General features: G+C 52.5%; 12 protein-coding genes across 12 annotated transcripts; 4 read left to right on the top strand and 8 right to left on the bottom strand.

Moving 5' to 3' along the window:
- Positions 1 to 455: 455 nt before the first annotated feature.
- Positions 456 to 3,739, bottom strand: cym1 (pitrilysin family metalloprotease cym1; the record flags this gene model as incomplete). Its single annotated transcript, XM_043270831.1, has 2 exons — positions 456 to 3,267; positions 3,354 to 3,739. The coding sequence occupies 2 exons, from the start codon at positions 3,737 to 3,739 to the stop codon at positions 456 to 458; spliced, it is 3,198 nt and encodes a 1,065-aa protein (XP_043126766.1).
- Positions 3,740 to 4,589: 850 nt separating this feature from the next.
- Aspvir_007651 (taxilin) lies at positions 4,590 to 6,205 on the top strand (the record flags this gene model as incomplete). The annotated part of the gene is made up of 5 exons (XM_043270830.1): positions 4,590 to 4,728; positions 4,833 to 5,107; positions 5,169 to 5,332; positions 5,387 to 5,630; positions 5,699 to 6,205. 5 exons carry the CDS (start codon positions 4,590 to 4,592, stop codon positions 6,203 to 6,205), a joined length of 1,329 nt encoding a protein of 442 aa, XP_043126765.1.
- Positions 6,206 to 6,711: 506 nt separating this feature from the next.
- Aspvir_007650 (NAD(P)H-dependent flavin oxidoreductase) lies at positions 6,712 to 7,752 on the bottom strand (the record flags this gene model as incomplete). Its single annotated transcript, XM_043270829.1, has 1 exon — positions 6,712 to 7,752. The coding sequence occupies one exon, from the start codon at positions 7,750 to 7,752 to the stop codon at positions 6,712 to 6,714; it is 1,041 nt and encodes a 346-aa protein (XP_043126764.1).
- Positions 7,753 to 8,240: 488 nt separating this feature from the next.
- On the bottom strand, positions 8,241 to 9,035 carry Aspvir_007649 (uncharacterized protein; the record flags this gene model as incomplete). Its single annotated transcript, XM_043270828.1, has 2 exons — positions 8,241 to 8,614; positions 8,672 to 9,035. The coding sequence occupies 2 exons, from the start codon at positions 9,033 to 9,035 to the stop codon at positions 8,241 to 8,243; spliced, it is 738 nt and encodes a 245-aa protein (XP_043126763.1).
- A 736-nt stretch (positions 9,036 to 9,771) lies between these two features.
- On the bottom strand, positions 9,772 to 10,419 carry Aspvir_007648 (uncharacterized protein; the record flags this gene model as incomplete). Its single annotated transcript, XM_043270827.1, has 2 exons — positions 9,772 to 9,864; positions 9,916 to 10,419. 2 exons carry the CDS (start codon positions 10,417 to 10,419, stop codon positions 9,772 to 9,774), a joined length of 597 nt encoding a protein of 198 aa, XP_043126762.1.
- A 978-nt stretch (positions 10,420 to 11,397) lies between these two features.
- Aspvir_007647 (DNA-directed DNA polymerase delta subunit POL31) lies at positions 11,398 to 13,234 on the top strand (the record flags this gene model as incomplete). Its single annotated transcript, XM_043270826.1, has 5 exons — positions 11,398 to 11,441; positions 11,512 to 11,695; positions 11,762 to 11,893; positions 11,946 to 12,888; positions 12,939 to 13,234. The coding sequence occupies 5 exons, from the start codon at positions 11,398 to 11,400 to the stop codon at positions 13,232 to 13,234; spliced, it is 1,599 nt and encodes a 532-aa protein (XP_043126761.1).
- Positions 13,235 to 13,464: 230 nt separating this feature from the next.
- Positions 13,465 to 14,377, top strand: Aspvir_007646 (uncharacterized protein; the record flags this gene model as incomplete). The annotated part of the gene is made up of 3 exons (XM_043270825.1): positions 13,465 to 13,486; positions 13,557 to 13,636; positions 13,694 to 14,377. The coding sequence occupies 3 exons, from the start codon at positions 13,465 to 13,467 to the stop codon at positions 14,375 to 14,377; spliced, it is 786 nt and encodes a 261-aa protein (XP_043126760.1).
- A 341-nt stretch (positions 14,378 to 14,718) lies between these two features.
- Positions 14,719 to 15,831, top strand: Aspvir_007645 (GTP-binding protein; the record flags this gene model as incomplete). The annotated part of the gene is made up of 1 exon (XM_043270824.1): positions 14,719 to 15,831. One exon carries the CDS (start codon positions 14,719 to 14,721, stop codon positions 15,829 to 15,831), a length of 1,113 nt encoding a protein of 370 aa, XP_043126759.1.
- A 329-nt stretch (positions 15,832 to 16,160) lies between these two features.
- On the bottom strand, positions 16,161 to 17,537 carry Aspvir_007644 (type III PLP-dependent enzyme; the record flags this gene model as incomplete). The annotated part of the gene is made up of 2 exons (XM_043270823.1): positions 16,161 to 17,215; positions 17,270 to 17,537. 2 exons carry the CDS (start codon positions 17,535 to 17,537, stop codon positions 16,161 to 16,163), a joined length of 1,323 nt encoding a protein of 440 aa, XP_043126758.1.
- A 1,880-nt stretch (positions 17,538 to 19,417) lies between these two features.
- Positions 19,418 to 22,909, bottom strand: Aspvir_007643 (uncharacterized protein; the record flags this gene model as incomplete). The annotated part of the gene is made up of 1 exon (XM_043270822.1): positions 19,418 to 22,909. One exon carries the CDS (start codon positions 22,907 to 22,909, stop codon positions 19,418 to 19,420), a length of 3,492 nt encoding a protein of 1,163 aa, XP_043126757.1.
- A 599-nt stretch (positions 22,910 to 23,508) lies between these two features.
- Aspvir_007642 (MICOS complex subunit MIC60) lies at positions 23,509 to 25,577 on the bottom strand (the record flags this gene model as incomplete). The annotated part of the gene is made up of 4 exons (XM_043270821.1): positions 23,509 to 23,553; positions 23,620 to 25,229; positions 25,288 to 25,393; positions 25,464 to 25,577. The coding sequence occupies 4 exons, from the start codon at positions 25,575 to 25,577 to the stop codon at positions 23,509 to 23,511; spliced, it is 1,875 nt and encodes a 624-aa protein (XP_043126756.1).
- Positions 25,578 to 26,477: 900 nt separating this feature from the next.
- Positions 26,478 to 27,413, bottom strand: Aspvir_007641 (Rab family GTPase; the record flags this gene model as incomplete). Its single annotated transcript, XM_043270820.1, has 5 exons — positions 26,478 to 26,825; positions 26,896 to 27,087; positions 27,160 to 27,186; positions 27,247 to 27,266; positions 27,344 to 27,413. The coding sequence occupies 5 exons, from the start codon at positions 27,411 to 27,413 to the stop codon at positions 26,478 to 26,480; spliced, it is 657 nt and encodes a 218-aa protein (XP_043126755.1).
- Positions 27,414 to 27,688: the final 275 nt, after the last annotated feature.

The following is a 27,688-nucleotide window of genomic DNA, read 5'->3' as shown; positions in this document are numbered from 1 at the left end:
GCAGATACCAGCTCACTACATTCCTATTCATGTTCTCGCGTTTTTAGTCCGCCCTGCGTAGGCTGATAGTTCAGAGAGGGTCTGAGAAACGGAGACAAGAAGTGTACCTCGTGGGTTCACATCCTTAATGATCTTGCGCTTACTCCAGGCTTGAAAAGCCAGGAGGACCAGCCATCTACCGATCATGGGGATCAAGATCGAAGACGGGGTCGAGGTTTGTTCTTGAGACGCGCTGGAATTATCGATACGGGAAAAAGGAAGGAAGAAAAGAAACACAGGGAGTGAAGTCGGTATACTATACAGGAAGATGTCTATATACAAGCAATGGGTCCGGCGAACGTGATGATAAAAGGTCATTATAATGATACAATATGGAGCTCCAGGGCGTTGAGAAGGATCCAAGATTCGGGGTATCATGTTCGTCTAGACCAAGTCGTTGCAATATCGTCTCAACTTTAAGCAGACGCCGCCGCGCCATCTTGGTCCATGGGGTCGCCCGCAGGCTCACTTGAGGCATTCATAGAGAGCTTTCGGACTTCCCAGCCGTCGGATTCAGCCCAACCCTTCTTCTCGCCGAGCAGACAGATGGATTGCCGAGAGCCTTCAACCAGGAACTTCTGAGCGACCTCGTTGACATCCTTTGCAGTGACGTCCAGCACTTGCTCTCGCCAACGTTGGTCCATTTCATGTGTAACACCACTCATGAAATATCTTGCACCTTCCTCATCAACACTCATAGGAGCATCAAGTCCCTGGAAGATGCCCAACTTGGCCTCAGCAAGTTCCCGGTCTGACCAGGCACGGTCCCGAGCAAAGATCCCACTGTTCTGGAAGACTTTGAGACTGTTCACTGGGTTGGGATCCCGGTAGCTAGTAAAGGCAAAGAATCCCCTGATAGGGCCGTTACTGGCCCCGGCGCCATACGCGCCGCCCTTCTCTCGGATTTCAGGGTGAAGGTATTTGTGCGTCAGAAGTTGAGAAAGGACGCTGAGAGGTGCACTAGAGGGATCAATGAAAGGGACCGTCTGCATGGCAAGTCCAGAATAGTAGACCTTGTAAGGCAGGTCGTAGAACACCCTATTAGCTACCGAATTCACGCCAGAATGATCAAGTGGCGAAGTGGGTGACCTGTTGCGAGGTAGTCCTGCCAGCCATTTCTGGAGCACATTCTCGTTTTGTGATGCACTGCTGGGCTCACAAACCATGCGAACACGGAGGCCAGAGCCTTTGGAAACAGCAAATGACTGAATCAGCCGAAGCTTATCAATCAGCTCACTAAGACGTTCGGGTGAAGTCTCCGCGTCGTGGAGAAGGTTAGCCGTAGCCTGCAATTGCGCTAGACCAGACTGCTGCTCCTGAACCCAAAAGCTCCGAGATAGACCAGCGGCTGCCGCATTCAGGGCGTATCGATGACCCGACCCGGCAACAGCATCCAAAGCTCCGTTGGTGGTCATGCGCAGTAATTCTTGAATCATGGCTGGCGCTTGAGGGCTGGTGAAATCTGTCTCAGTGACAAGTGTAGTGAGAATCTGGAGCATATCTGGAATGTTGCTGTCCAGAGCATATCCTGAAAACTGCAGGCCCTCCCTAAATTTACCCAACTCCGTAGGAGAAGATGTGTGAAGAGTGGATGTTGTAATTCCGCCGGTCTTCAACTTGATCAGGTCTTCCCACTGTTCCATGGATTTGTCTGGAGTGCCTAGTCGCATGATACAATCGTTGAACAGCGGCAATAGCAATCGCAGGTCATCTGGTAGCTCCTCGAAAGAATTCAATGCTTGGAAATAGCTGAGCCCATTTGTTGGGGCTTCGCGCCAGACGACGTCTATATCGTCTACCTTGGACTCCCGTACGGGTTTGCGTTCCTTTTCCCGGGAGATATCCTCAACGCGCAGAGAGGGCAAGCAGCTCAAATCGGCGTTTTGCGCCTCTTCCTGAATCTTGAGCAATTGAAGCTCTTCTTCAGCAAGCGCAGAGACGGCCTGCTCAACCGAGCCATGACGTTCAACGAGCTGACTGAGCTTCTTTTCCTTACGCACCATTTCCTGATCATCGAGATCTTTGTTATATGAGGGAGTCCCCACCATCGTAAACGTCAGACAGTTATCGTTCATGAGATACTTTTGCATCAATGACTCAAGGTAGCCTCCTTGTTCATATTTTCTCTTGAACTCATCGATGACTTCATTCCAAGACAACTCCTTCATGGGGTTCGAACCGTTGAACCAGGATGAAAGGGTTTTCTCCATGACACCAATACCGAAGTTAGCCGTCTTGTGTCTCAACGCGAGTTCCAGTTGATGAAGGAAGCCTTGGACCTTCTCATCATTGAAACCGGAAGAAAGAGACTCCTGGAAAACCCTTTGAATCGTCGTCTTGACCTTTGGTGCGTCCGCCTCGCTCACGCCGGTAAGACCGACCGAAAAGATCGGCACTTTACCAGAAGAATCAAGGCCCGTGTTGGGAGTAAACGAAGACCCTAACCCACTCTCGATCAACGCACGATACATTGGCGAACCATAGCCATCAAGGAGCAAGGAAGATAGTATCCCGACCGAGAACGTCTCGACGACATCGGTCGTGTCGCCCATGTACCAAGAGGTCGAGGTTTTGAACTGCTTGTCCTCGCTGGCGAATGTGTCGATAGGTCCGGGAACAGTGACATTCAGAGGACCGCGACTCAGGTCCAAGGGCAGCTTGACGTCTCTGTCGGCCTGTCCCTTTTCAAAGCCATCCAACACCTCACCGATCTGTTTCAAGTGTGCGCTCAGAGGCATGTCCCCGTATGTCAGAATCTTGGCGTTACTGGGATGGTAATTCCGCTTGGAGAAGTCCACCAGCTGCTGGTGCGTCAAATCGGTGATGTATTGAGGGTCTCCACCGGAGTTATTCAGCGCCGGAAATATGCTTTCACGATATTTGATGTAGTAGAGATAATTGGCGTCCGATATTTGTCCTTTCATTTCGTTGTAGACAACTCCTTTGAAAACCACATCGTCTGACTGCAGGCTTCCCTTGGACTGCTCTCCCTGGGCTAGAATGGAACGAGGGTCCTCTGGTCCCAGCCGCCATCCCTCTTGCCTGAAGTCGTCTTCTTTCAGCAATGGATGCAGTGTAGCGTCCAAATACACTGAGAGCAGGTTTTGGAAGTCCTGTTGATTTGTTGTGGCGAAGGGATACGTGGTGTGGTCGGCGGAGGTGAAAGCATTCATAAAATTCGACAATGATCGGGGAAGCATCTTGAAGAACGGGTCGCGAATTGGGTACCTAGAATGTTCGAAGCATATCAGCAATGAGTCCATCTCTCAAGGCACATTTATACTTGCGCAAGAACCGGACCGAAGCTTTCTCACTTTTCACTTCCGCACAAGGTGGTGTGCTCCAAAATATGTGGTACGCCAGTCGCATCTGGGGAGTTCGTCTTAAAGCCAATACCGAAGACATTGTTCTTATCCTCCCTGGCAACATGAAGGTAATCTGCATCCGTCTTGTCGTGCTTTAACCGTACCGCAGTAAGGTGCAACTCTGGTACATGTTTCTTCTCCTGAACAGTGAACCCGTGGAGTTTCTCTCCGACATTCGGAAAACTGTCCAAGCTAGTGACGGTCGACGCAGCTCTTCGAGATTGATTCCATGGCGTGAGTGTGTTGCTGACTGTCAGCAACCGACCGCAGACTGGCTGCCTCGGAACAGGTATGCGGCATTTGCATTTACCTGCCCCTGAGAAAGAGCGCAACATGACGTGGACAACCTGGAAAAGGAGAGGGACCGCCTGGCTGCAGCAGTCGATAGGATCGTGAGGCTTTCCGTCTTCTAGGAACTGTGACCCTAACTATGGTACCGAGATAAGAGGGTCGATTAAGGGTGCAACAAAAGTATCTCAATCACTTTAACCCGACCAAGGGTACCTATGACTAGACAGTCGGAGGCGTCCGAAAAGGATTGTAGAAAAGTTCCAAACAGATATATCAATGTAGGTGACATCGAAGGATGTGATGGCAGACCAGGCAGTGGTGCTTTGGCCGATGCCAAGATTGAAGATTTCAAATCGGGTTAGTGGCGGTCAAGTGCGCATCCCCCCTCTTACCTACGCTCACAACTGGATTCGATTCGATCCATTCTCCCCGGCAAGGTCCTCGAAGCTTCTGTTCTGTGTGTCCGTTTTTCATCTGGCAGACCTGCTCTCATTCTCCGGAAGCCCCCGCAGTCTATTCTCTTGCTTGAAGGTCTTCGATCGTCTTGCAGAACTTGGTTGCGAAAGATTGTGGAGATCCAATCCACCGGGTTCTGCGAGTCTTAAAAGAGAAGGCCACATACGTTCTCCGCTAGTATAGGTACTCTGTGGGTTTTTGACTTCGATTAGACTAGAGCTTCGATCATACTTCTTGGGGAGTACTGTCTTGCATTCGTGGTGTTCCTGCCTCCGCAGCCCTGTACCAAAACAGCCACCCATTTAACGGTCTACCGCTTCTCGCCAACCTTGCCGTCCTCGCAATTTTCGGCATCCGTGGATTGGCCACGCGATCACCGCCAACGAATCCGCAAATCGCACCCAATATTCGGCACTGTTCCTGCAGGAATCGAGGGTCATGTCGTCTGCAGCAATGTCGAAGAAGAACAAGGGGAAGAAGATGGCGGATCCCAATGAGACGTCTAAGCTACTTGCAGCCAAAATCTCCCAGCTGGAGCAAGATGCTGCTGGGGAGAAAGATCAAGAACAAGAAATCGGTTCGTTATGCGGCCTTTTCCTGGCAGAAACCCCCTTTGCAGCTTAGATTTTTGATCGCTACATACTTATTAAGTGGTTGACACTAACCGGTACATACCGACAGAGCGGGAGGTCAAGAAGGCTACCAGAGATTTGAACCAATTGCTCAGCAACATCGAATCCCCCATGACCAGACTGGAGACCGTGCACAAGAAGTACACCGAATTGTTGGCGGACATGAAGAAGCTGGATCGCGACTATGCCAAAAGCAAAAAGCGGGCCGATCAACTCCAGAAGGACCAGGACAAGGGCAAGTCGGAATTGAACAAGACTGTCACCATGAAAGATAAACTGGAGAAACTCTGCCGAGAGCTCACCAAAGAGAACAAGAAGGTCAAGGTGGGTTGATTCGGACTCGACGGAATCGTCTATTTCAGCTGCAAGAGCGTTGGTCTGACAGGCGCATATTCGACAGGACGAAAACAAAAAACTGGAGGAAACCGAGAAAAAGGCGCGGCTGATTGTGAATGAACGGCTTGACTCTCTGTTGTACGACATCCAAGATGTCATGGCAGCAAAGGGCAACCCTCGCAACGAAAAGCTGGATATCGACTTGGACGAGGCGTAAGTCCACTGTCATACGGACCATCGATTTAAGCGCTGACCTTAGCATTACAGCCTGCGCGCCAAAATTAAGACCATCGGCGAAAAGTTCGAAATGCGAGAGTTGCATTATAAAGCGCTCTTGCGCAGCAAAGATGCCGAGATACAGTGCCTGACTGCCAAGTACGAAGAACAGCGCCGCGCTGCTGAAAACGAAGCGGCCCGTTGTCGTGCGCTCAGTTCGCAGGTGTCTACTTTTTCGCATACCGAAGCCGAGTTGCGCAGCCAGCTGAATATCTACGTTGAGAAGTTCAAGCAGGTATGTTTCGGCGTCCATTATGCGGCCTATCACGTCCGTTACAATAGCAGGTAATAATAATGTTACAGGTGGAGGATACGCTCAATAACAGTAACGAACTTTTCCTGACATTCCGCAAAGAAATGGAGGAAATGTCGAAGAAAACCAAACGGTTAGAGAAGGAGAACCTGACACTCACCCGCAAGCACGACCAGACGAACCGAAACATACTAGAGATGGCCGAGGAACGAACACGAAATCACGAAGAGTTGGAAAAGTGGCGAAAGAAGAGTCAACACCTTGAAGCGCTTTGCCGGCGAATGCAGGCCCAGGGCCGCGGGCAGGGTCTCACAGCTGAGTTGAACGGAGACGACGAGGGAACAGAGAGCGAGTACGACGAGGATTACGAAGATGATGAAGACGACGAGGGCATCAGCGACGACGAGTACGAGTTGGACAATCCGGATCACGACATCAACGGCGGCCGTAGCGCTCCCCAGCCGACGGAGAAGCCTGTCTTTGGACCACCCCCGCCGCCTAGCCTCTTGGAAGCGCGAGCGAATGGAACCAAAGCCATGATCAACGGATGCCACTAATGGATCTTGGTTCTGGCTAATACCTGCTGCCTCGCGTTTACCTCGTATTTCAAGAGTCTCATGGCGGCCTATGCATAGAAGGGCGTATATCGGTTGTGAGACGCTTGTTGACCCGATTGGATATGACTCGATTCTCTATGAGTATTCGGTTGAGTCGCGCATATCTGGAAAGGACATGTAGCAGCAAGCCTCTCACTCCTGAAGGTTTATGTCAGCATAGTTCATGCCAGAGTAATGGAGACACTCGTTGTGACATTTCTGCTTGAGTGAGCCTCTCTGCTGGTGCTGCCGAACTAGTCTCAAGTATACCGCAAAGCATGTTTTGCTCGTCCACGAGGTTTTTCATTTCGCCCGTCGCACCCGTTCTGTTTTGTTGCACATGTTCCTGTACTTGTACATGCCGAATGAACAAAAACCCTATTGATAGCTTCAGGCAATCATGATATTCATTTTTACAACATAGCAGATTTCGAAAACGCACTAAACTACGGAGTACATACAAAGAATCATAGCTTGCTTGACGGTCCGGTGGTATACGACGCTCCTAGCTTCAACATTTCGGCGGCATCCTGGACCATCTCGCGCACAATGTCACCTGCAGGCTTGATCTCTGTGATGCTGGCGGAGACATCACCCATGAGGAAAGGCATATCGACCTCCTTCTCGTTCTCCAGGTCGTGCATCATGGGGACGATGCCCTTGGCCGTCAGCTTGGCGATCTCCTGGGGCCGCTTTTCCCAGTCCTTGATGTAATCATTCGGCAGCATCCGCAGCGGCCGTCCGGTCACGACAAGCGTCCGCTGCGTCTCGCCGTACCGGGCCCTGACCACGGCCTCCTTGTGCATCCGGCTAGCACCACTCTCCTCGGACGCCACGAACCGCGTACCCACCCAGACACCGGACGCACCCAGCATCAGCGACGCCGCCAGGCTGCGACCGTCGTTGATGCCGCCCGCCGCGACAACCAGCGCCGGCTGACCCGTCAGCGGGCTCTTGTACCGCTTCGCGACGTCCACGACGGCCGACACGAGGACGGAGAAGGGGATGTCGCCCGTGTGCCCGCCACCCTCCCCACCCTGCGCACAGACAATGTCCACCCCGCGCTGCAACGCCTTCTCCGCGTGTCTCGGGGCCCCGACCATATTCATGACCAGGATACCGGCCTCGTGGAGCCGCTTGATGGTGCGCTCGGGCGGCACGCCCACGGCAGATACAAAGAGCCTCGCCCCGTGCGAGATGACAGTCTCGATGAGCTCGTCGAGCTGGCCGTGTGTATAGTCATGGTTCGTGGCGCGGGCGCCCCCGCCGACCTGCGGCAGGGCCAGGTCCACGCCGAAGGGGAGAGATGTGTCGCGCAGGAGCGATTTGAGCTCCGTGAGCATCTCCGAGAGCTGCTGGGGGGTGTAGCCCAGCCCGCCGATGGTTCCTAGCCCGCCCGCGTTGGAGACGGCGGCGGCGAGGGGGGCGCCGGATGCACGAGCCATGCCTGCCAGCAGGATGGGGTGCTGCATGTTGAGGAGTGAGCAGAGGGGTGTGTGGACGGACATTTTGTAGCTTAGACAATAGACTAGTGGAGATCAAGTCGGCTTCAAGATCGGTATGCGTTGTCTTGTATCATCCCTGTTCTTCACGGCTATCGTACTGAGTGAAGGACGGAACTGTGGTAAGAATGTGCCTAGAAATTGAGAAGCAAATGCTTAGGGTGAGACGGTTTAATCGATCGCAAGGGACCAAGTAGACAGAGAGGTCATATTAATTAGCATTATTGACCTCATATATGCAGAGATGGCTCTCATGAGCCCCAGAATTTATGCACACATAGAACCGACAACAAAGCAGGAGATGAAGCAGTTGTGCCTGTGTGAATGCGGGGAAGCGGAGCAGCCGGACCGAGGCTGAACCACAGGTTGCCGTGCATCAACAATCAACCATCTATCTACCATCTTACCTCTACCATCTCTTCGCTTTCATTACTTCATATAGCCAATATGTGATGAAGACGCTAATGGTTAGTGGTGATCCTTCGTACCTTGTATCATCGACGGAATGTCGAGTCCGCCGGTAGTTCGTGAGCCGGATGATCTGCCTGGCCCTCGAGCTCGTGCGCGGTACTGCGGCCGTCAAGTTCACTGACCATTTGGCTATTACTTTTATAATCTGTGGTGGGGATCACTTGCGGCCCGTGAAGAACTGGTTGACGTTTCGATCGGCGACTGAGAAGCCACCACACCAAGAAAGCGATGAGGGCTACTCCAGCCACGCCGCCGACTACGCCTCCTGCAATGGCTCCTGTGTTTGTCTTGGAGGACGCCTCGGGGGGTTGAGTCGATGTGCGTGTTGGTGATGTCGAGGATGTAGAGCTCGTCGACGGCGTGGATGTTACGGAGGAAGTCGATGTCGCAACCGATGCTGGAACGCTACGTTAGCATCAACTGAAAGATTCTGGGTGTTTTACAGCCCACGTACCCTTCCCCGAGGAGACCACCGGCAACAGAGTCTCGGAGCTGTCGAAGTTATACCCCGGCACCGCACAACCATCACTTTGCGAACTGGTCCCGAAGGCTGTTGTTCCCTTCTCACAGCAAAAGTATCCGTAATAACTGTACAAATCCCACGTCTCATTGGCGCATTTTGGTGTCTCCACAAGCAGCTGTGTGCAGTTCGCGGCGGACGGACAGCAGTTCACATTGTACTGGTTTGGGCAGTATGAGCCTCCGGGGCAGCAGGCTCGAAATGGGTGAAGGGTGGCACCACAGTCCACCTCTGTGTCGAGACAGGTGCCATTCTTGCGGAGCGCAAACCCGGCGGGACCGTCTAATACGGTAGACATTGACTGTGGACTCCCCGTAGACTTGCCGTGAGGGCGTAGAGGCAACGAAAATACCGAGGGAGAATGTTGACCAGCATAGGATAGATACTTGTAAGCTTAGAAGGTTACCGCAGAGGATAATACACGAGAGTCAATGGGATAAACAGACTTCCGCCCCCCAAATTCGAGAGCAATGGAGACTTTGCAAAATCGCTTAGGAGGCGCAGGGTTTCAGGGACCGTCAGTCGGACCATTAGGGGCTTGCAGGGATAATGTGCACACAGCACCCCATTGGATCAACTGTAGCCCGCATTCTACGGAGTATGACATTACGATTCGCGGCGGGCTGCACGGATCGCGAATACAGAAATAATCTGCGTGAGCACTAGAAAATCCAAGGAGGAGAAATACAACTGTCCAGTTACGCATTGTCCGCCGTACGAGTCAGTCTATCCACTTCAGTTGCTGCCATAGAGCAGAATCCACTAAATACTAGACTGGGATGGAAGGGATCGGCGCCCAACTCTTAGCTACTGATAGCCCCAATTCGATCAATCAGACAGCAGTTGATCGTGTGCTCGAGGGAACAGATATTCTATATGTAGCCTGCATACTCATGGAGGTAGACATAAGAGGGGCACTATCTGTGAACGTTTGATTTGACCTGAGCATCTATTCTTTTCACAGTCACAAGTGCCATAAGGCCCACAAAAACAAAGAGGCTAATGTAGCTAAGCCCCATGTATCCGTAGCGTCTCTACTTCCTTCGGAAGAAGCCGTTTGTGTAGGTACCACCATCACCCGTGTCCTGGTCACAGTCCCGGTGACCACGACAACGTTCGTCGAAGGTCTGGGAAACTCCATCAGCAAACACGCTTAAGATCAAAACGAGCAGACATACCCAAACAGCGCTGACGAGTTCCTCATGGCCACTGGGGCTTGCCTCAGTTCGTGCGTTGTCTCTCGGGTAATGATCGTTGTGGTGATTGTCTTGTAGGCCTCTGGATGGGATGTCTCTGTTGGTCGCGCTTCGTTGGCAACGGGACCTGGAGGAGGTTGATACCCAACTGCACCTTGGGGAGCAGTTATCAGCGATCCTGGAAGGCTTCGTCCGAACAATCGCGTCGATAAACCGCGCGGGAGGAAGTCGAGATTGAACGCCGTCGCGAAGAGGCACGTCAGCAGACTGACGGCGAGGAAATTGCCTAGAAGACGGATGGAAGACGGTAGGATCTTCATCCTGGTGCAGTTGCCGTGAAGATGGATCTGGAGACGTTGGTGTTGTCAACGCGTCTTGAGACTGCGAGGACGGCCCGGGGAGATCAAGAAGATCAACTCTCAGGCCAGCCACGGATGGGAGGACGAGATATGGGCTGCCTAATGTTTTGAAGTCTGCCATACTCATGGAAGACATGCAGATGCACATATGAGAGATGAGTAGATCCATTCTCGAGTTCTCGACTATGTCATTCGAATGGTTTTTCTCAATTGACAAGAATGAATGGATCCAAGCGCGAGTGAGCAGACCTATCAGAGAAGGAGAAATCTGATGACGCCAACAATCAAGGCCTCGTGCATTCGATTGACTTGATGCAATCCACTCATGGAAGATGTGGTATGTGGAATGGAAATCGGAATGCGTTCGTGGGCTTCGGGCTAGATAGTCAACAGCCATCTAGTCTACTGTAGGTCGATTCAAGACTTTAGTCACCAATGGTATTCTCGTGAACGACCTCATCACCACTGCAGATCAAAAGCTCGGTCTTCTAGACTCTGTCAGAGAGATCTTAACCGTTGATTAGCTGTACGGTCGACACATCGATTGTGGTTCAAGCCAGCATTCTTCAGTGACACCAGCACGTTTTTCGCCGAAACAGCCAGCATATCGCAGAAGAAAGCATGAGATTGAGAATCTATAGCTGCTCTTATTTCTAGGAGCTTGTCTCAGAGTAATCTCTGCCATTCTTGATGGAGTTCCAAGATCATTCGCAACGATGACCAGAGTCGTATAGTCATCAATCGACCAGGATTCTAGCATTTTCAAATCATTCCGACTTTGAGAATGGACTCAGAAAAATACTCTCGTAGAATTCCAACAAGCAACTATCTCCCCTGTTCCATGGAGACTACAGAGTGAGATGTGAGCACTTGGAGTCTGAGGTTTGTTGTAGGAGTGATAGTTCTGCCCAATGCGGTATTGTAATTACACTGCCGGGGAAACGCCAAAAGACGCGTAGTACAGCGGCCTCAGTCAACCGAACAATGACGAAGCTCCGCTTCAACTTCTTCAATTACTAGCTCTTTGGGGCATAGCAGAAAGAATCATCTTATTTTCCATTGCTCAGAGGGAGCACCTTGGAAGATAAGAGATCTGCTCGCAACAATGGCTACCAACACAGCGGAGGACGTGTTTTTGCAACCCCCAAGGTCTGCTCTTCCGAATATCTCTTCTCAATGCTCAAGTGGATAAAATCATGCTAACAGTCGCTCGATGCAGTGACGAACAGTTCTCGCCTGTGTATCGCGAAGTCTCCCACTATAACCCACTTCATACCTTCAGACTCCCCTCCGGCGAATCAAGACATTACCAGCAACAATATGGCGACATGTACTTCTTGCGACTCGCACGACTGAAACCTGTGGTGGAAGAGGTTGGAACGGACGCATGGGAAGGATTCAGTGTAAGACAACCTCGTCAATGCCGGACACTCGATCGTCTTTTTCTAATCCTTGTCGACGGCCAATAGATCGCCGGAGAACGCGCTCGTCGCGTAGAGCGAGTGCTCGATGTCCGACAAGGCGAGCTTTGCTGGGTCGCTGGGACAGTCTACATGGACATGCCCTTGAAGCCGAATATCCTCGATGATCTTTCCAAAGAGGTTCGAACGTTCTCGTCCGTCGTGCCTACAGGCATCTGCTGATACCTCCTAGAGTCACACCCTAGCCCCTCCGCCCCGTCGCACTTACCAAGATCCCGCTCATCCGGAATTGACTCAAATCATGTTGGAAGATGAGTCGGGCCGCCTGCGATTAACAGGGAATCTTCTGAGGTCAACTCAACTCGCGACAGGAGCCATCATAGCGGTACTAGGGACGGAGAATGCGAACGGTGATTTTGAAACGATCGATATCAGAGTGCCTGACCTGCCTCCGCAGCCGCGTCGGTGGGAGCGGGACGAAGACAAAACGGGCGGAAAAGAGTCGCGCAAGGGCAAGATTGCTTTTGTGAGTGGTCTCGGGGTTACGGGCACATTGAGTGATACTCTTGCACTGGAACTTCTGACAGACTATCTTCTGGGGTATACAGGGTCGGATGCATCCTCTATCACACGGCTTATCATTGCCGGAAACTCACTGGGGGCTAGTGTGATGGCTGAGGCAGCATCGACAGGTACGGAGACGGGAGCGGCGGGGAAGAAGAAGATGGCCCCGAGAAAGTATGGATACGACGCCTCTGCGTACAACGCCTCACCCATCACACAACTAGACAACTTCCTCGCGGAGATCCTGCCGAGCATACCTGTGACTCTCATGCCGGGCGAGAGTGATCCGGCGAACTTTGCACTCCCTCAGCAGGGGATCCACCGCGCGATGTTTCCACGAGCCAGAGCATACTGTGCTCCACCTCCGTCGGGGGAGGAAGCTCCCGAGCCAGGCTGGTTCGACAGCGTCACAAACCCGTGGGAGGGAGACGTCGAAGGATGGCGGCTGTGGGGATGCAGTGGACAGAACGTGGATGATGTCCTCCGGTACCTGGACTTTGCAGACAGTGATGCGCTAGACGCCGGTGATGGGGACATCGAGGCCAGGATGAGAATCATGGAGGCCATGCTACGGTGGAGGTGTGGAGTTCCCACCGCCCCCGATACAATATGTACGTTCGTTCCTGCTACGGATCTTGATTAAGAGCTGACTGTTCTACAGGGTCCTATCCTTTCCAGACAAATGACCCCTTCGTAATGCACTCCTGTCCGCACATCTTCTTCACTGGCAATCAGCCACGGTTCAAAACGGCGGTGCTGGAAGGCGACTCTCCTCTTAGGCTTAACGGAGCTGACACTGAGATGACGGACGCGGCCGATAATACGGGGGCGCGTGTGCGTCTGTTGTCGCTTCCCAAATTCAAGGAGACGGGGGAGTTGATCCTCGTGGACAGCGAGACATTGGAGGTCGAGGTGGTCAAATTCGGTGCGTTTGCAGGAAAGCAAGACAAGCAATAATACAATCAATAGAAGACCACAATGAGCAAGCTATGTGCCACTGCAAAATTCTGCAATGACTGTTCGTAGTTATCCAGGATTTATACTCCGTAGATCAAGCGCCAAGACCGGGCAAAAGTCATTATTTTCCTCTCCCAGCAATTTGATCTAGTCTACCGATCAAACAAAGACAAAAAGCTGCAGGCAGCCATAGACATAGACTCTAACATTTAATCCAAATCATACTAGCCATGCGCCTCAACGCAAAAACCGGTACGCACTACGCAGCTTTAGAATCAACCACTACAATAGACTGAAAAAACTGACAAAAACGACGGGACAGCCATCTCCACCTCCAAAGTCCTCCTCGTCCCATACTCCAGCTGGCACGTCCCACGCTACCACGAATGGATGAAAGATGAGGTAGGCACTCCACCTCAAATCCAGTTTATGAGCAAGATGCAGTGCTAAAGAGAACAGGAAATCCAAGCCGCCACGGCCTCGGAACCACTTACTCTGGAAGAGGAGTACGCCATGCAGCGCAGCTGGCGCCAGGACGCCGATAAGCTGACGTTTATCATCTGCTTGCCTGTTATCCGGTCTCAGACTCAGCCTCAGTCTCAGTTTCAGACCGAAGGTCAAGAGAGGCTAGGGTTACGGCTGAACGAGGGAGATGATGCTCCCGGGCAGATGCTCGGCGACATCAACCTCTTCCTCCGGGTGGAGGACGAGGACGAGGACGAGGACGGGCCGTCCTCGCCGGAGATCATCGGGGAGATGGAGCTGATGATTGCAGAGAGGGCCAATCAGCGAAAGGGCCATGGGCGGGCTGCTCTGCTTGCGTTTCTGCGGTATGTGCTTGAGCATCAGGGGGAGATAGTGGGGGAGTTTGTGCGGGGGAGTGAGAGTGCTGGCGCTACCCTGCAAGGCAGGACGGACTGGAGGGTTGGCGCGCTGAGTGTGAAGATTGGAAAGGAGAATGGGCGCAGTCTGGCGCTGTTTGAGAGTGTTGGGTTCTGCAAGGTGAGCGAGGAGCCGAGTTATTTTGGGGAGTTTGAGTTGAGGAGGATGCGGAGGGAGCTGTCGCGGGAGAGTGTGGAGGAGGCGATGGCGAGGGCTGGTGTTGAGGGATATACTGAGCTTTCTTATGAGAGGACTGAATGATACCCATTACTCCGTAGATACTAGCTGTTCTGAAGCTGTTGATGTCCGCTACTGGTCTGTGCTGTCTCGACATGCGGCCATCTACACTTCCATGGCAGTATTACCACCGTCCTAGGATTGCCATCATGTACATCAGACGCATTGATATGAAAATACTTTTATTGACTCCTTGACTTCCTTCAGAAATAGAGAGGTATAAATAGTATATTCCCACGTACCTACGTCATTAGATTAGGGCTTCCAGATCAGGATTAGCGCCTCTACCCCTCCGCCGTAAAAAGTATCACCATCGGACTGTACACTGGCAACTCTCAGACAAAAGAAAAGAAAAGAAGGTGACAATGCCCATCCCAATAACAATCATAACGGGCTTCCTGGGCTCCGGCAAAACCACCCTCCTCCTCAACCTCATCCCCCAGCTCCCCCCAACCTACCGCCTCGCGCTCCTCAAAAACGAATTCGGCGACGTAGCCATCGACTCGCAGCTCGCCTCGACCCAGTCCATCTCCGGCGTGCGCGAGCTGCTGAACGGATGCATCTGCTGCAACCTGGTGGGCCAGCTCAGCGACGCGCTGAACCAGCTGCGCGAGGAAGTTCAGCCGGACCGCATCGTCATCGAGACGAGCGGGAGCGCGTTCCCCGCGACGCTGGCGATGGAGGTGAACCGGCTTGCGCGCGAGCAGCCCGGCAGCTTTGTGCTGGACGGGGTGATCAGCGTGATTGACGTGGAGAATTGGGAGGGGTACGAGGACACGTCGTACACGGCGAAGCTGCAGGCCAAGTATACGGATCTGATCATCTTCAATAAGTGGGAGGGGGTGTCGGAGGAGCGGTTCGAGCTGTGCTTGGATCGCGTGGGCGATCTGGAGGTGCAGACGCCGTGGGTCAAGTCGGATAAGGGCCGGGTGGATAAGGAGGTTCTCCTGGGGATTGACGGGGCGTTGTTCGCCAAGGAGGATGGCGAGGATGCGTTGCGCTTGACGGACGAACATCATCACCAGCATCGGCATGACCACCAGTCCGAAGTTGAAGTTCTGTCCGTCACGCTCAAGGCGTCCTGGCCCGACCAGACCATCGATGTTGCCGCCCTCGAGATGATGCTGCTGGCCGCGCCCAAGGACGAAGTCTACCGGATCAAGGGGACCATGCGCTGTCCTGCCTCGCAACAGCCCGCCGACTCCGGGGACAACCCCGGCAAGAAGAAACCCACGCCGCCTCCGACGTCCGGCAATGAAGCTGTCCGACACTACATTCTCAACTGGGCCTTTGGTCGCTGGACCTTTACGCCCTCGGAGATGGTGGCGGAGAGCGCGGACCCAGCTGTCGTTGCCCGTCTAACGCTTATCCTGGCCCGGTACGAGTCGGGCAAGTGGAAGAAGAAGCTGGAAGCTGGTGGGATGATTCAGTTTGGTGAAGGTGCCGAGGGCGAGTTAGTGGTTGAACGCCTGGTATAGATCGGTTTCTGTTTTCTTTCTTTCTGTACATGAACTACAGTGGAGCTGGCTCCTTATGATTGTGGTCAAGAGACGACGCGACCACAAAGGTAGATAAAAAGTTAGATACTAGATAGATATACAGATGACCCCATTTTCTCCATCAAAGTGCACTCTATAAGATGCGGGATTACCAAGGGAACCAAAGAAATGACCAAAGTCTAGTCTATCAGCAAAAAGCAAATCAATTATCATGGGCTTCCCGTCCTCCCCATTATCTATCCCACAACAAACATAACTACAGACAGCAAATGAATACAGTCAAAGCTTAAGCAAATACAAGAATGTCTCTAATACTCCAGGAGAGCAGTTGCACCGGCTTCGCTCGAGATGTAAATCACCTCGTGGTTGTCCGAGAAGCCGTTGAACCGGGTGGCGCTGCACTTGGTGTAAGCGCCCATCTCCTCAAAGTACAGCCAGTCGCCGACGTCCAACAGCCCAGGCAGAACAATCCGCTGGGTGATGACGTCGATACCATCACAGGTCGGACCCCAGATGGAGTAGGCGATGCCCTCTGAAGTCGCAGCAATCAGAGCGGTCGGCCGGGTCTCGCCGGAGCAAGTCAAGATCTTGGCCACGGGATGCTGGTGGTCGAAGATGATGTTGGAGAAATTGCCGTACACGCCGTCGTTCAGGTACAGCATGTAGGCATCGTTGGCGGGGTCCTCGGGGTCACGCACATCGCGGCGAGCAATGACATTGGCCGCCAGGGTGAAGGCACTGGCGACGTAGTAGCGGCCAGGCTCGGCAATGATACGAATGTGAGGCGGGAAATACGTGTCGAGCGCCTCACTCAGGATGCCGGCGAACTTTTCAAAGGTGTCCTGGCAGAAACCACCGCCGACGTCCAGAGTGTGGAGCTCGTGGCCCACCTCCGCGGCCTGGTCAAAGACCAGACGAGCATCCTGCACGGCCTTGAGGAACGCACGGGGATCCTCGGCACCGGAGCCCACGTGGAAGCTCACCCCGACGACCTTGAGCTCGAGCTCGTGGGCGAGTTCAAGAAGCTGACGGGCGATGTCCAGGGAGGCACCGAACTTCATGCTGAGCCGGCACAGACTGGTCGAGTCATCGGTCAGGATACGCAGGTAGAGCTCCGCGTCTGGGTAGCAGGCCTTGATCTTGTAGAGCTCGTCGGCATTATCAAACGTCATTTGCTTGACGCCCACCTTGGCGGCATAACGCAGATAGGACTTGGTCTTGCAGGGCTGCGCGTAGATGATGCGGCTGGGATCGATGCCGGTCTCGAGGGCCAGGTCGATTTCCGCCTTGGAGGCACAGTCGAAACCGTTTCCAAGCTTAGCCATGAGACGAAGGATCTCCGGATCGGGGTTGCACTTGACCGCTGGGAGTCGTTAGCTCTTTTGGGTCTGAAGGTCCAGTGGTTAAAGAGACCTACCGTAAAAAGGCTTGACGCGACCCAAGTTCATTTTCCAGCGAAGATGCTGTCGGTAGATCTCCCCCATGTCGGCCACATAAAAGGCGTCTTCTTCACCGGGCCCGCACCGGTCCACATCCACCTCGGCGGCGCGTTTCTTCAGGACGTCCAAGACCAGGTCCTTGGCAGCCAACCTAGATTGCGAAAGATCGTCCCCTCCATGATTGCTGAGTTGACTATGATGGTGATGAAAATTATAGTCGTTTTTGTCATGACAATGTTTGGTCATGCATACTTCAGCAGGTACACAAGCAGTCGGTGCCATAACCATGCGCGCTGCGACGAAGCACGGAACAGGTCTTGAAGGTCTTGAAAGGTGGTTGAAAGAGATTAAAAAGGTGAATTATTGAGACAAATGTCAAGAACGCGACTGCGTGTTAAGGAGGACGAAAAGATTCGCAACCGAGGTTGACTGGACCAAGCCTCCTAGACCCTTCCTCCTTAAGAGGAAGAACCTTCAGAGAAGTCCTATGCGGCAGCTCAAAGAGTGCGGGAATAAGTTGGAGGGGCGTCAAAGGGTGGTTAAAAAATGGCGCACCCGAGGAAACCGAGGGAGGGGTCAGCAGAAGGAGGTGGTGGAATGTTGTTAAGAGTGTCGCGGAGCCGTCGAGGCGAGACAATTTGACGAAGGGGCAAGGGAGAGGCTGCGAAAGCCGTGATGAGCTGGTGCCTTTGGAACTGGGGAGTTTCCAAAGGCGTAAAGACGCGGTCTTAAAATTGGGTAAGAAAACTTTGTCGCTCGGTGGACAAAGTAAGAGAACTTTTTTATTTTTAATCCCACAAATGAGATAGATCTGACAGAGAGGAGAGCAGCGGTCAGTACCCTTGCAGAAGAGGTGAGAAACGACCGTAACGGACGGAGGGGAGGGAAAGGTGAGAGATTTTATGGGCGAACGACGAGGCGCGTGCGGTCTTTTTTTTTTTTTTTTTTTTTGCTCGTTCGGCGGCGGGTGGAGGTGGTGGTTTAGGGCAAAGGGCACACGCAGCGAAAGTGGGGGATATCGATATGAAGTGCCAGTATAGGCAGAAGCCAAATTAAGGAAATGAAGGAGCAGGGGATCAGACGAAATGCAACTTACCTCGAATGGCAATGGATGGGAGGGAGAGAAAGAGAGAGGGGAAAAAATCGAGGAAGAAGGGAGAAAAGAGGAAAAGTTGAAAAGTTGGTGATGGAGGAGAAAGGACTGTGGGGAACAGTCCAGATGGCTGACGGTATTTCCGGTGCCCTGCCCCTCTATGACGAAGCTGAGGCATTTACTACTCCACGGAGTACTCCGGACCTTAGTACTACTGTTAGTACTACTGCTGAAGGTGTAATTAATATCTGTCATTCGATTCGTCTGTGCCAATTGACTCATCTTTGCTCTCTTCAACCCAAAATTGCAGCCTGATTTCTGTCCTCTTCCCGCTGCTGTCCTCCTCCTGATCTGCAGGGGGCATCACATTGTTGTTGCTGTATCATTCTGCAGCCTGCATTTACAGGTGCATGGTGCATGTGCATCACCATACCCCTCAGAATCATCATCTGTCACCATCCTGTGCAGTTCTGTCTGGACTAGATGCTATATTTAGCTCAATAGCTTAATGATTCATACCAGAGCTACCAATCTATCTGTGTCTCAACGCCTTCTGTGCATATACATCAATTTATTATACAGAACTTAGCCTATTGATGTTGTAAATACTGAAGCATAAAGTACGGTGTCCATGGGTTCTTACATCTCTACAGCTGGTACCTTAGCTAGGAAATGTCAACAGCTGAACACAAAGGGCTTCTACGTCGTCACCAATATACAAGCAATGTTATTGTTTCGCGACCGACCGTAAAGGCCAAAGAGAGTTTCGAAAAGATATCATGCAATTAGAGGTACTCTTATTATCAGCAACTTAAGAATAAATATATACAAATACCTGGCAAGCATGGCCCACCAAACACGTACTAAACAGTTCCTTGAATCAAAAAGTAAGCTGCGCCAGGCAAACTGAATCCTCAATAATGGGGTATATGCGCTCTTAACAGAAGAGAAGGGAATAGGAACTGGTGGCAGATCACTCAAAGTATTACAAAGTATGTAGAAAGACTGAAAAGAGAAGAAGCAGGTGTCCTCATCACAACCATAGCACCCATCGGATGCCGGAAATTGCTCCTCGAAAGATATAGCGAAGGACCTTAAAGGCCATAACAATCAACCACACCCACCACAGCATCCCAACAAGCGCCCATTCAAGCATGACGAAGCCGGTACGGCGGAGCCAGCGCAAACGCCGATGGCGCTTCCGAATGCCCTTATCGAGTTTGTCGCTCAACTGCTTCACCGCAAGCGTGCTGGTCGTGTTGAGTTCGACGCTGAGATCTTCGGCGTCGTCCGCCAGGGCTCGAACTCGCGGGGCAAGAGTCTGGTTGACCATGTCTTCCAGCTGTGCCAACTGCGTTTTCAAAGCGGCGGAGGCTTTAGGGAAACCCGCTACAGATCGCTGAAACGAATCATGAGATGCCTCTAATCGCCGGAGCAGTCCCTTAGCCGCCACATCGAATTCACGGAGGCGGATGACCTGAGGCACAGGGGCGTCCGGATAGGCTTTCTGTAGAAAGTCTGGCGGCGGACTGCGTATCGATTCGGCCCGGCGGGTGATTTCCCGCGCTTTGATGCCCGATGTCAGAAGAAGCGCCCTTGTACGCTCGATTTCCCTTCGATCGGGGATACCGGAGTCCACCGAAGTCGAAATGCTGCGGTTGGAGATGCTCCATGTCCTTGACTGACCTGACGCGCCACGACGCTTGTCTTGAGGACGATCTGCAGCCGAGACCTCTGCTTGTGCCAGCCCCGTTACCGGGGGACGGGTCATACTGAAAGGAACCGATGGATCTCTAATTTGACTTGTCTTGATCTGGCTCCGGACCGCGTGGAACTCGGGCTCAAATCTTCGGCCATCACCAATCTTCTCCGTCAGATCCTGTGAATCCTGCTTCTTTTGTAGCAACGAAGCGCCGAGCCTCTTCGTCTGCGACACTTGTGCATCATGCAATGGAGCATCTGGACCCTGCTTCAAAGGACTATCCACTGCCGAAGCTCTATGCTGTTCTTCTTGCTCGGTCCGTCGAGATTGGGTTGCCAAAGCCGCGGTTGATTGCAAAAGACTCTTCGCGCTGCCACGCTCGGAATGCTTGCGAGGAGTTCCATCCGAGAATGTCGGAAGTCGACGTAGGAAGGCCTTGGGCCCGGATCTCTTTTCACCCTTCGCGTCCTCGCCCTCGTCCAATGCACTATCATCGGACGGAAGAGCTGTCTCCAATGACGAAGTCCTTGAGTGAGCTGGATCGTCCTTCTTCATTATCAGGTCGCCCATTTTTGAAACCTCATTGCCTACGATCTCCGCAATTTTCCCTGGCCCTTTCAAGATTCCACGTAGCCGCGATTCAGGCTGGAATGATCCTTTACGCGCATGCGTGTGGCTCCGTGTCTTATCAGCTTGATATAATGGCGACACAAGATCGGGAATTGGGCTCGGTTCGAGTTTGCCAGCTCGATGTGCGGCATCAGATACATCTTGTTGTAGATTATCGGCAGTATTCGCCGCAGAGATCAACTTGTCCTCCAGGATCTCCCGGGGGCGTGAACGGCTTTTGCTTCGCACATGGTGAGCAATAATTCCGTGAGCAAGTTGTCGTTTGGATGGCGACGGTGAGCGACTTGAAGGAGGAGACAAGTTGGACGCAATGCTAGGGAAGTACCCAAGGGGAACAGGCGGAGTGCCAGTAGAAGAAGGATCCTGACGACTTGCGGCGGATGACAACGAGCCGCTTCGCTCGTCCAATTTGGCCCACGCCGGATGAGTACTCGAGGTCTGAGAGGGCAGCGGTCCTGTATTGAGGCCATGTTCTTCATCTGGGGCAGTAGTAGAGGAGTTTACTCGCGAGATCCGAGCTCGAGTGAGTTTTGATGCGGCTGATAGACCTGTATTGTCCGCATGATGATACCAGAAGGGTCTTTCACCAGTGGTGGAGACACTCGAAGTGCTGCTTGACCGTAATCCCACTTTGCGCTCCTTGGTACCTATGCCGGTCAGCGAAGTACCTCTGCTGTGGAAACCATGTGCAGGACTGTGATATCTGTGCCGTCGCCTTCCACGATTGACGCTTCTGAACTCAGGTCCCAATGCAGGATGAGCTTTGGAGAAAGATGTATCAGAATCTGCGTGTTGTGCGCCCGCAGACGGCGGCTTGGCCGGCATATGCGTCTGTGCAGAAGTAGATGGAGGTGGCACGTCACCAGAAGGATGCAACTCTGCTGGGTCCGGAAACAGGAGATTCCCGTCTTTGTCCACCATTTTACTCTTGTTCTGGCCTTCTTCAACCCACGCGGCATCGGCCAGAAGCTCAGCTGGAGAGATTGTCCAATCGAACCTTGGCCTACGAGCTGCTTTGTTGCTGCTAGTGCGGCTGACTCGTCTTAAGCTGGAAGGAGGAGACGCTGCAAACAGATCTGGATCATCGGGTTCTTCTCGTGGCGGATCCTTCTGACCTCGTTCGAACGGTGGCAGCTTTAGACATTCGGAAGGCAGGTGACTTGCGTTGCCAAACTGTGACTGAACCGAGTTCACCCATTCACGCACCCTAGCGACGTCATACCAACCTTCCGACTCTGGGTCAATCGGACATCTCTCACGGAATCGAACTTTTCGATTCCGAATCGCCTGGAGAGGATTGTAGACTCGCGACTGAGGAAAGCTACCCCTTGACGCTGATGAGGCGTCTGTGGCTTCTTGCGTGCCATGATGTCTCAGTGGCGGAAGCGAAGGGAGCAGACGCAAATGGAGATGAAATAGCTCAAAATGACGCCTGGCTTTGTCGGCCCGAGCAAGCGTACTTGTTGAGAATGCCTGAGGCAAGGTCTCTCCTCCAGCAGCATTAGGTAGTAAATCCAGCACAGTTGATGGATTCACGGCTGATTCACCAGGGGGTGGCGTGGCCCGATTATTGATCCCCGCTTGAGTATAATCGCGATGCGTATGAAGAGCCGGATATCCATGGCCGGCGCTCGTAGTCAACGTTGTACTATCAGTATAGGGAACCGACGCCCCAGCCCCTGGGAGGCGAGTCGAGACAGATCGACCGAGGTTATTTCTCCTCCGGGACTCACTCAAGTTCAGAGCCAGATTAACAATCTGAAGTGAATCCCTGTCCAAACCTGGCGCAGCCTCATTATTGTCCGTCCCAGCTGGCCGCGGCTCCGACGTTGGAGGTTGCTGTGCGGACGATGGACCAGGCGTTTCTGTTTCTGCGGCCTCGTGAGGACCAGTAACCACCGACAATCCTTCCAGCGACTCTCTATTACGACTCCAGGGAAAGCGCGATCTCTTCTTCGGTGTCGCAATGTCGCTCTCGGGAGCACCACGCTTCTCGTTGCGATGCGATTCCGAACGCTGCGGCCGATGAGAGCTGGTCCGGATGTTCCTCGACTTGGGTAGGAACGATGAGTCGACGAGAAATGAGCTCGAGCTCGGTGTCCGTCGTTGACTGCGTCTGGCTCTGTCTCCATCGCGCGAGCTGCTGCCGAGCGTGCTGCCCTCCAGCTCGCCGCTTCCTCGTCCCTCGGTCATTCGTGTGGAAATCCGCCGGTAGGAATCGCCATTAGAATCGAGTTAGGCAGCAGGTTTTGATGCCAAATTATCCCTATGTATCAAAATCGATATAATCACTGAAAACAGCGATCAACAGAATCACCTGTTTGTTCAACATCAAAGTCGAGGAGAGCGTCCGGGTCACTCCCGCGAAGTGAGAAAGGAGGTGCGTGTTACGTGGTGGAGAAGTCATGGAATTATTGAGTGAAGATACCGCAAATGCCGACTTCGATCTCTGCTCAACTCAAGAACATAGCGGCAAGATAGAATAAAGAGGCATATTTCGCCACAAATTTTCAGATTCAAGACATTCGAGTTGACATTTAGTTGATCAGCCATGCGCGTCAACGGCTTGGAAGCTGCACGTGTATGTACAAACAGGACAAACATTATATATAGATCCACCATGCATAAAGACAACGTCAACGAAGGGAACCCTACAACCATGGATTGAAAATTTACACAAAAGGAATATCTAGCATTGAGTCTAACAACGTAGAGGTGCCACTAAAGATACAAGTCTTCCATAGACTACAGGAACATATACGCGAAACAGAAAGGGATCGCTAGTCTTTTATCTATTCAACTCTCAAGCACTGGAGGCGCGCTTCTGTCTCGATAACCTGCAAAGCACATATGTCAGCTCATCTGTATAAGTAAAACAATAAAATAATAAACCATTATCGTACCTCTAGAGCCTGTTTTACCTCCAACACCCGACGCACGTCACTCAACCAATCCTTGCTGAGAATCTTGGCCCATCCCTTGAGCGTGTTCATCTCACGAGCAGCGTCGTCGAGGTTACCTTCCTCCAACAAATGCTCGGTGCGAAGGAGCACACTTTCGACATCGTCGCTGCCCGCGACGGCGTCTTTCTTGAACATGACCTTGCTTAGGACAAGACTAGCCGCGTGGCTGGCGATGCCAGCATCCTCGGGCAGAAGACTTGCCTTGCGGACTTCATCGGCCACCCGACGGAAGCGCTCAATGATCTGAGACGTTGAAGGAATACCACGCTGATAAGCAGTTGGGTTGATCGATGCAATAGCAGCCTCGACGACCGGGTCACCAGCAGCCAGCTCTTTCACAGCAACAAGTTCGCGGACAAAAGGCCGGGGGACGGCGGAGCGCTCGAGGACGGAGCGGACGGCATCCACGGCAACCTGGAGCTGCTGGGTCTTGAGGTTGGTATCGATCACTTCCTTCCAGTCGGTAGTAAGCTTCTCGAGCAGGTTAACATTGGCGGTCAACTCGTTCAGCTTGCTTAGACGACCTTCACGTTCCCGCTCAACCAGATCCTTCACCTCGTGAAGGTACTTGCGGTTAAGCTCGATGGCCTGCTCGACCAGCTCATTCTTGAGGCGCTGCTCAGCCACTTCTTGAGCCCTCTGCAGCTCTGTGTTGACCTTCTCTTGGTAAGCACGGGCGAGTCTCTCGCGCTCGATCTCAAACTCCTCCCGATACTGAGCAGCGTCATGAGCACGTGCCTCCTCAAAGCGACGAATCAGCTCTCGTGCAGACTCATCAAAAGTCGCATGGGCTTGCTTGATCTCCTCCTGGGCGGCGTTTCGCGCTTCATTGCGGATGGCGATGATCTTCTCGCCAATAGTCCGAAGCTCCTCCTTTGCCTTGTTGACAGCACCAGAGAACTTGTGCGCGTTCTCATCAGCGCCAATGACGGTGATAATATCGTTGAAAGTCTTGACCAGTTCCTGTACGACCTCTTCATCGCCCTCGCTGACTGTTGCGAATTCAATGGGCGTGACTGCCGGAGCTGCGGGTTTCTTGGGTTCCTCCTGCACCTTTTTCTTATCCTCGGAGCTCTGTTCCTTGGCAGCCGTCTCGGCCTTGACCTTCTCGACAGCGGCGACCCTCTCCTCAGGCTTAGCGGCGCCAGGCTTGAGTTGCGCTTTGTCGCCATTATCGAGTGCACTCATATGAGGGCCCTTCTGTGACACATCAGCTCCGGATTGCTCCTCTGCAACCTTCCAGGAAAGCCCGCTCTTGCTCGGAATTGTGACCGTATGGCCCTCATCCTTGGGAGCGCGGTTCTGGTTTCTCAATGTGTTGGGGAAGCGGCGGTAGAAGTCGCGTTCCTCAAAGTACAAAACACAGTCCTCGCCATAAGGAACGTATTCCGTGAAAAAGTCGTGGAAGTTGTCAGACTGGAGCGCCAGAAAGACACCGCCAGCGTAGGCGAATCCAGACGTCAGAATCAAGTAGAGAAGGAATTTTCGAAATCGCCCGGTTTTACGGGCAGGAGCAGGAGGAGGCGGGGGAGGGAGAGGAGCCTCAGCAGCTGCACTAAGTTTAGCACTTGGAACCATCAACATTTTCAGTGGACGAGGGAGTCGAACCTGGTGATGGCTTGGGGACGGTCTCTGGAGGAATAGGTGATTCGGAAGAAGGGGAGGCGGGGGTAGGTGCACCGGTGACGGGAGGTTTGGCATCAGCAAAGAATCTCTGTATAAGATGCCATTGATATTAGCACGTATTCCCCGAACACATCAAGGAGGGTAGGTTGTCGTCATACCTGGCCGGCAAAGCGGTTGCTTGCTCCAGCTTTCGGCAGCCATTGCGCAGCTGTCCGTGAGCGAGCTGGAGACAGGAGCAACTGTCGGCTCTGTGTAAAAGAAGAGCGCAGCATGGCGGGCCGCACAACAGGGGAGGAAGACGCTGAAGGCGGGCTGAGAAGAGGGGGTTGATGTTGGCAGGAGGGAAAACGCGGACCGGAATTGAGATGATGCTTTTACGATCTGCTTCGACCAGCCCTGCACAGCCATACCCAAGTGGCTTAGTTTTGGAGAGGTCGCACCGCCCCAAATTCTGCCACCAACTGGAGAGGTACATGCTCCGTGCTATCAACGGGCGAAAGAGTGATACAACCATTTTGCCTATATCCGGGAAACGATATTTTCTCGTTTCGTATTACTGCTTTGTTAGAAATATACCTTCTCATGGAGCATTGGATGGCTACAAGCTGCACGTTTCGCTTTTCGACGTTAATGCGAAATCGAGCACAATGTGATCAAGTCATGCGTCATTCTTCGAGCAAGGCGTTGAAAAGAGCATTATATAAGCATAGCATACTGGTGTAGCCTGGATTGAATAAAGACAAGCGAAGAGTGACAAGTGCAGAACCAAACTCAGCCCATCAGAGAATGCAGACGCCGGATTCAAACCAGAAACAGCTAAAGACAAGATAAGGGCGACATAGCGAAGGTACAGCCCTGTCGCAAAGCATCTAGAGAGCCAAATCCAAATTGACCCTGCCACGATGTGCGGATTCCGCAGCCAAGGATGGCGGTTGATACCCTGGGATCGAGAAGACAGAGGCAGGAGCGCAAAGTATTGTTCATTCCATCTGAAGCTATTTCTCAGTCACTGAAACACCATTAAAACGTATTGCGAGCAAGGCCGGCATCACTTGGTCAAACTTAAGACAGGAAGATGCGGACCTCTCATATCTAGGCACAAGAAGTTGAAGCGGGAAAATAATCTGGAGCTCGGGAGGGGAATTTGAGGAGGATTGTAGAAATTTCAGCGATTAACAGTTGCAAGCTCCGGCGCCCTGCGTGCCAGGTGCTTCCGGTCGCAAGTCCACACCGGGACGAGGAGTGCTGCGCAGATTGCGCGGGCCCGCCTGATCAAGAGGGAGTTTCTTGGCGATTGCGGCGAATAGTTCCTTCACGTTTGTCGAAGTCTTCGCAGATGTTTCGAAGAAAAGGAGTCCGGCTTCACGCGCATAGGCCTCGGCATCAGCAGTCGGAATGGCTCTCTTGTCGGGATGCTCCGTAACTAAATCCAGCTTATTACCAGCGAGGGCAATAACAATATTCTCATTCGCCTGTCGCTGCAGCTCCTTCACCCATGACTTTGCCTTGTCCAGTGATGACTGTTTGCAGATTGCCCGAATTAGTTCCTCGAAATAGCCTGATAGGAGAGAAGGGTATTGGGGCGCATACAGCCTGAGTGATGTCGTAGACAACGACAGCACAGTTCGCATTCCTGTAGTACATTGGAGCCAAGGACTTGTATCTTTCCTGACCAGCGGTATCCCATATCTCGAACTTGACCGTTGTGCTTTCGTCCAGCGAAATGGTCTGTGTCAGGAAGGCAGCGCCGATCGTCGACTCTCGGTAGTCATCAAATTGATCCTATGATATCCGTTAAAATCTACGCCGTCTCCATGAGCCAACAGGCACCAGGAGAAGAAGGCCAAAGCTCACTTTGACAAATCTTAGCACTAATGAACTCTGGAGGATAAAATGTCAGCGACCGACAGAACACCAATAGCGGCTACAAAGAGCTCTAACCTTTCCAACAGCAGATTCACCTACAAATCAAACAAGCAAACGTTAGTAACATAACTCAAAACAAATGCAGCGAGAGAGAACGAGAGGGTAAGCTAACCAAGCAAGACAAGTTTGAACTGGGCGAATCTAGCACCGGGACGGGTTCCTGCTGGCGCTCTGGAGGCCATAATGACTGATTTGGGAGAAGCACTGTCTCAGGATGTATCTTAGAATTCAAGCGCCGAGATCTCTAAGGGCGAAAGTGGTACAAGAATGAGGCAAGAACGCTCTGAGGGATGGTTTGAGAGTGATGAAGGCGGGATCGGGATACCGGGGAGGTTTGATGGCGGGCCTGTTGGTAAGGTAAGGTTACTTGTAGTCTTGTCTGTAGCAGTCTGGTAGAACCGGATGACGAAGGGGGTCAGCCACAACTGGCTTTTAAGGGCCTAAGGCAACTGAATAA

Source organism: Aspergillus viridinutans (assembly GCF_018404265.1).
Source record: "Aspergillus viridinutans IFM 47045 DNA, scaffold_5, whole genome shotgun sequence".
In the NCBI taxonomy this organism is placed as follows: Eukaryota; Fungi; Ascomycota; class Eurotiomycetes; order Eurotiales; family Aspergillaceae; genus Aspergillus; species Aspergillus viridinutans.
This window is presented reverse-complemented; position numbering and strand designations above follow the sequence as displayed.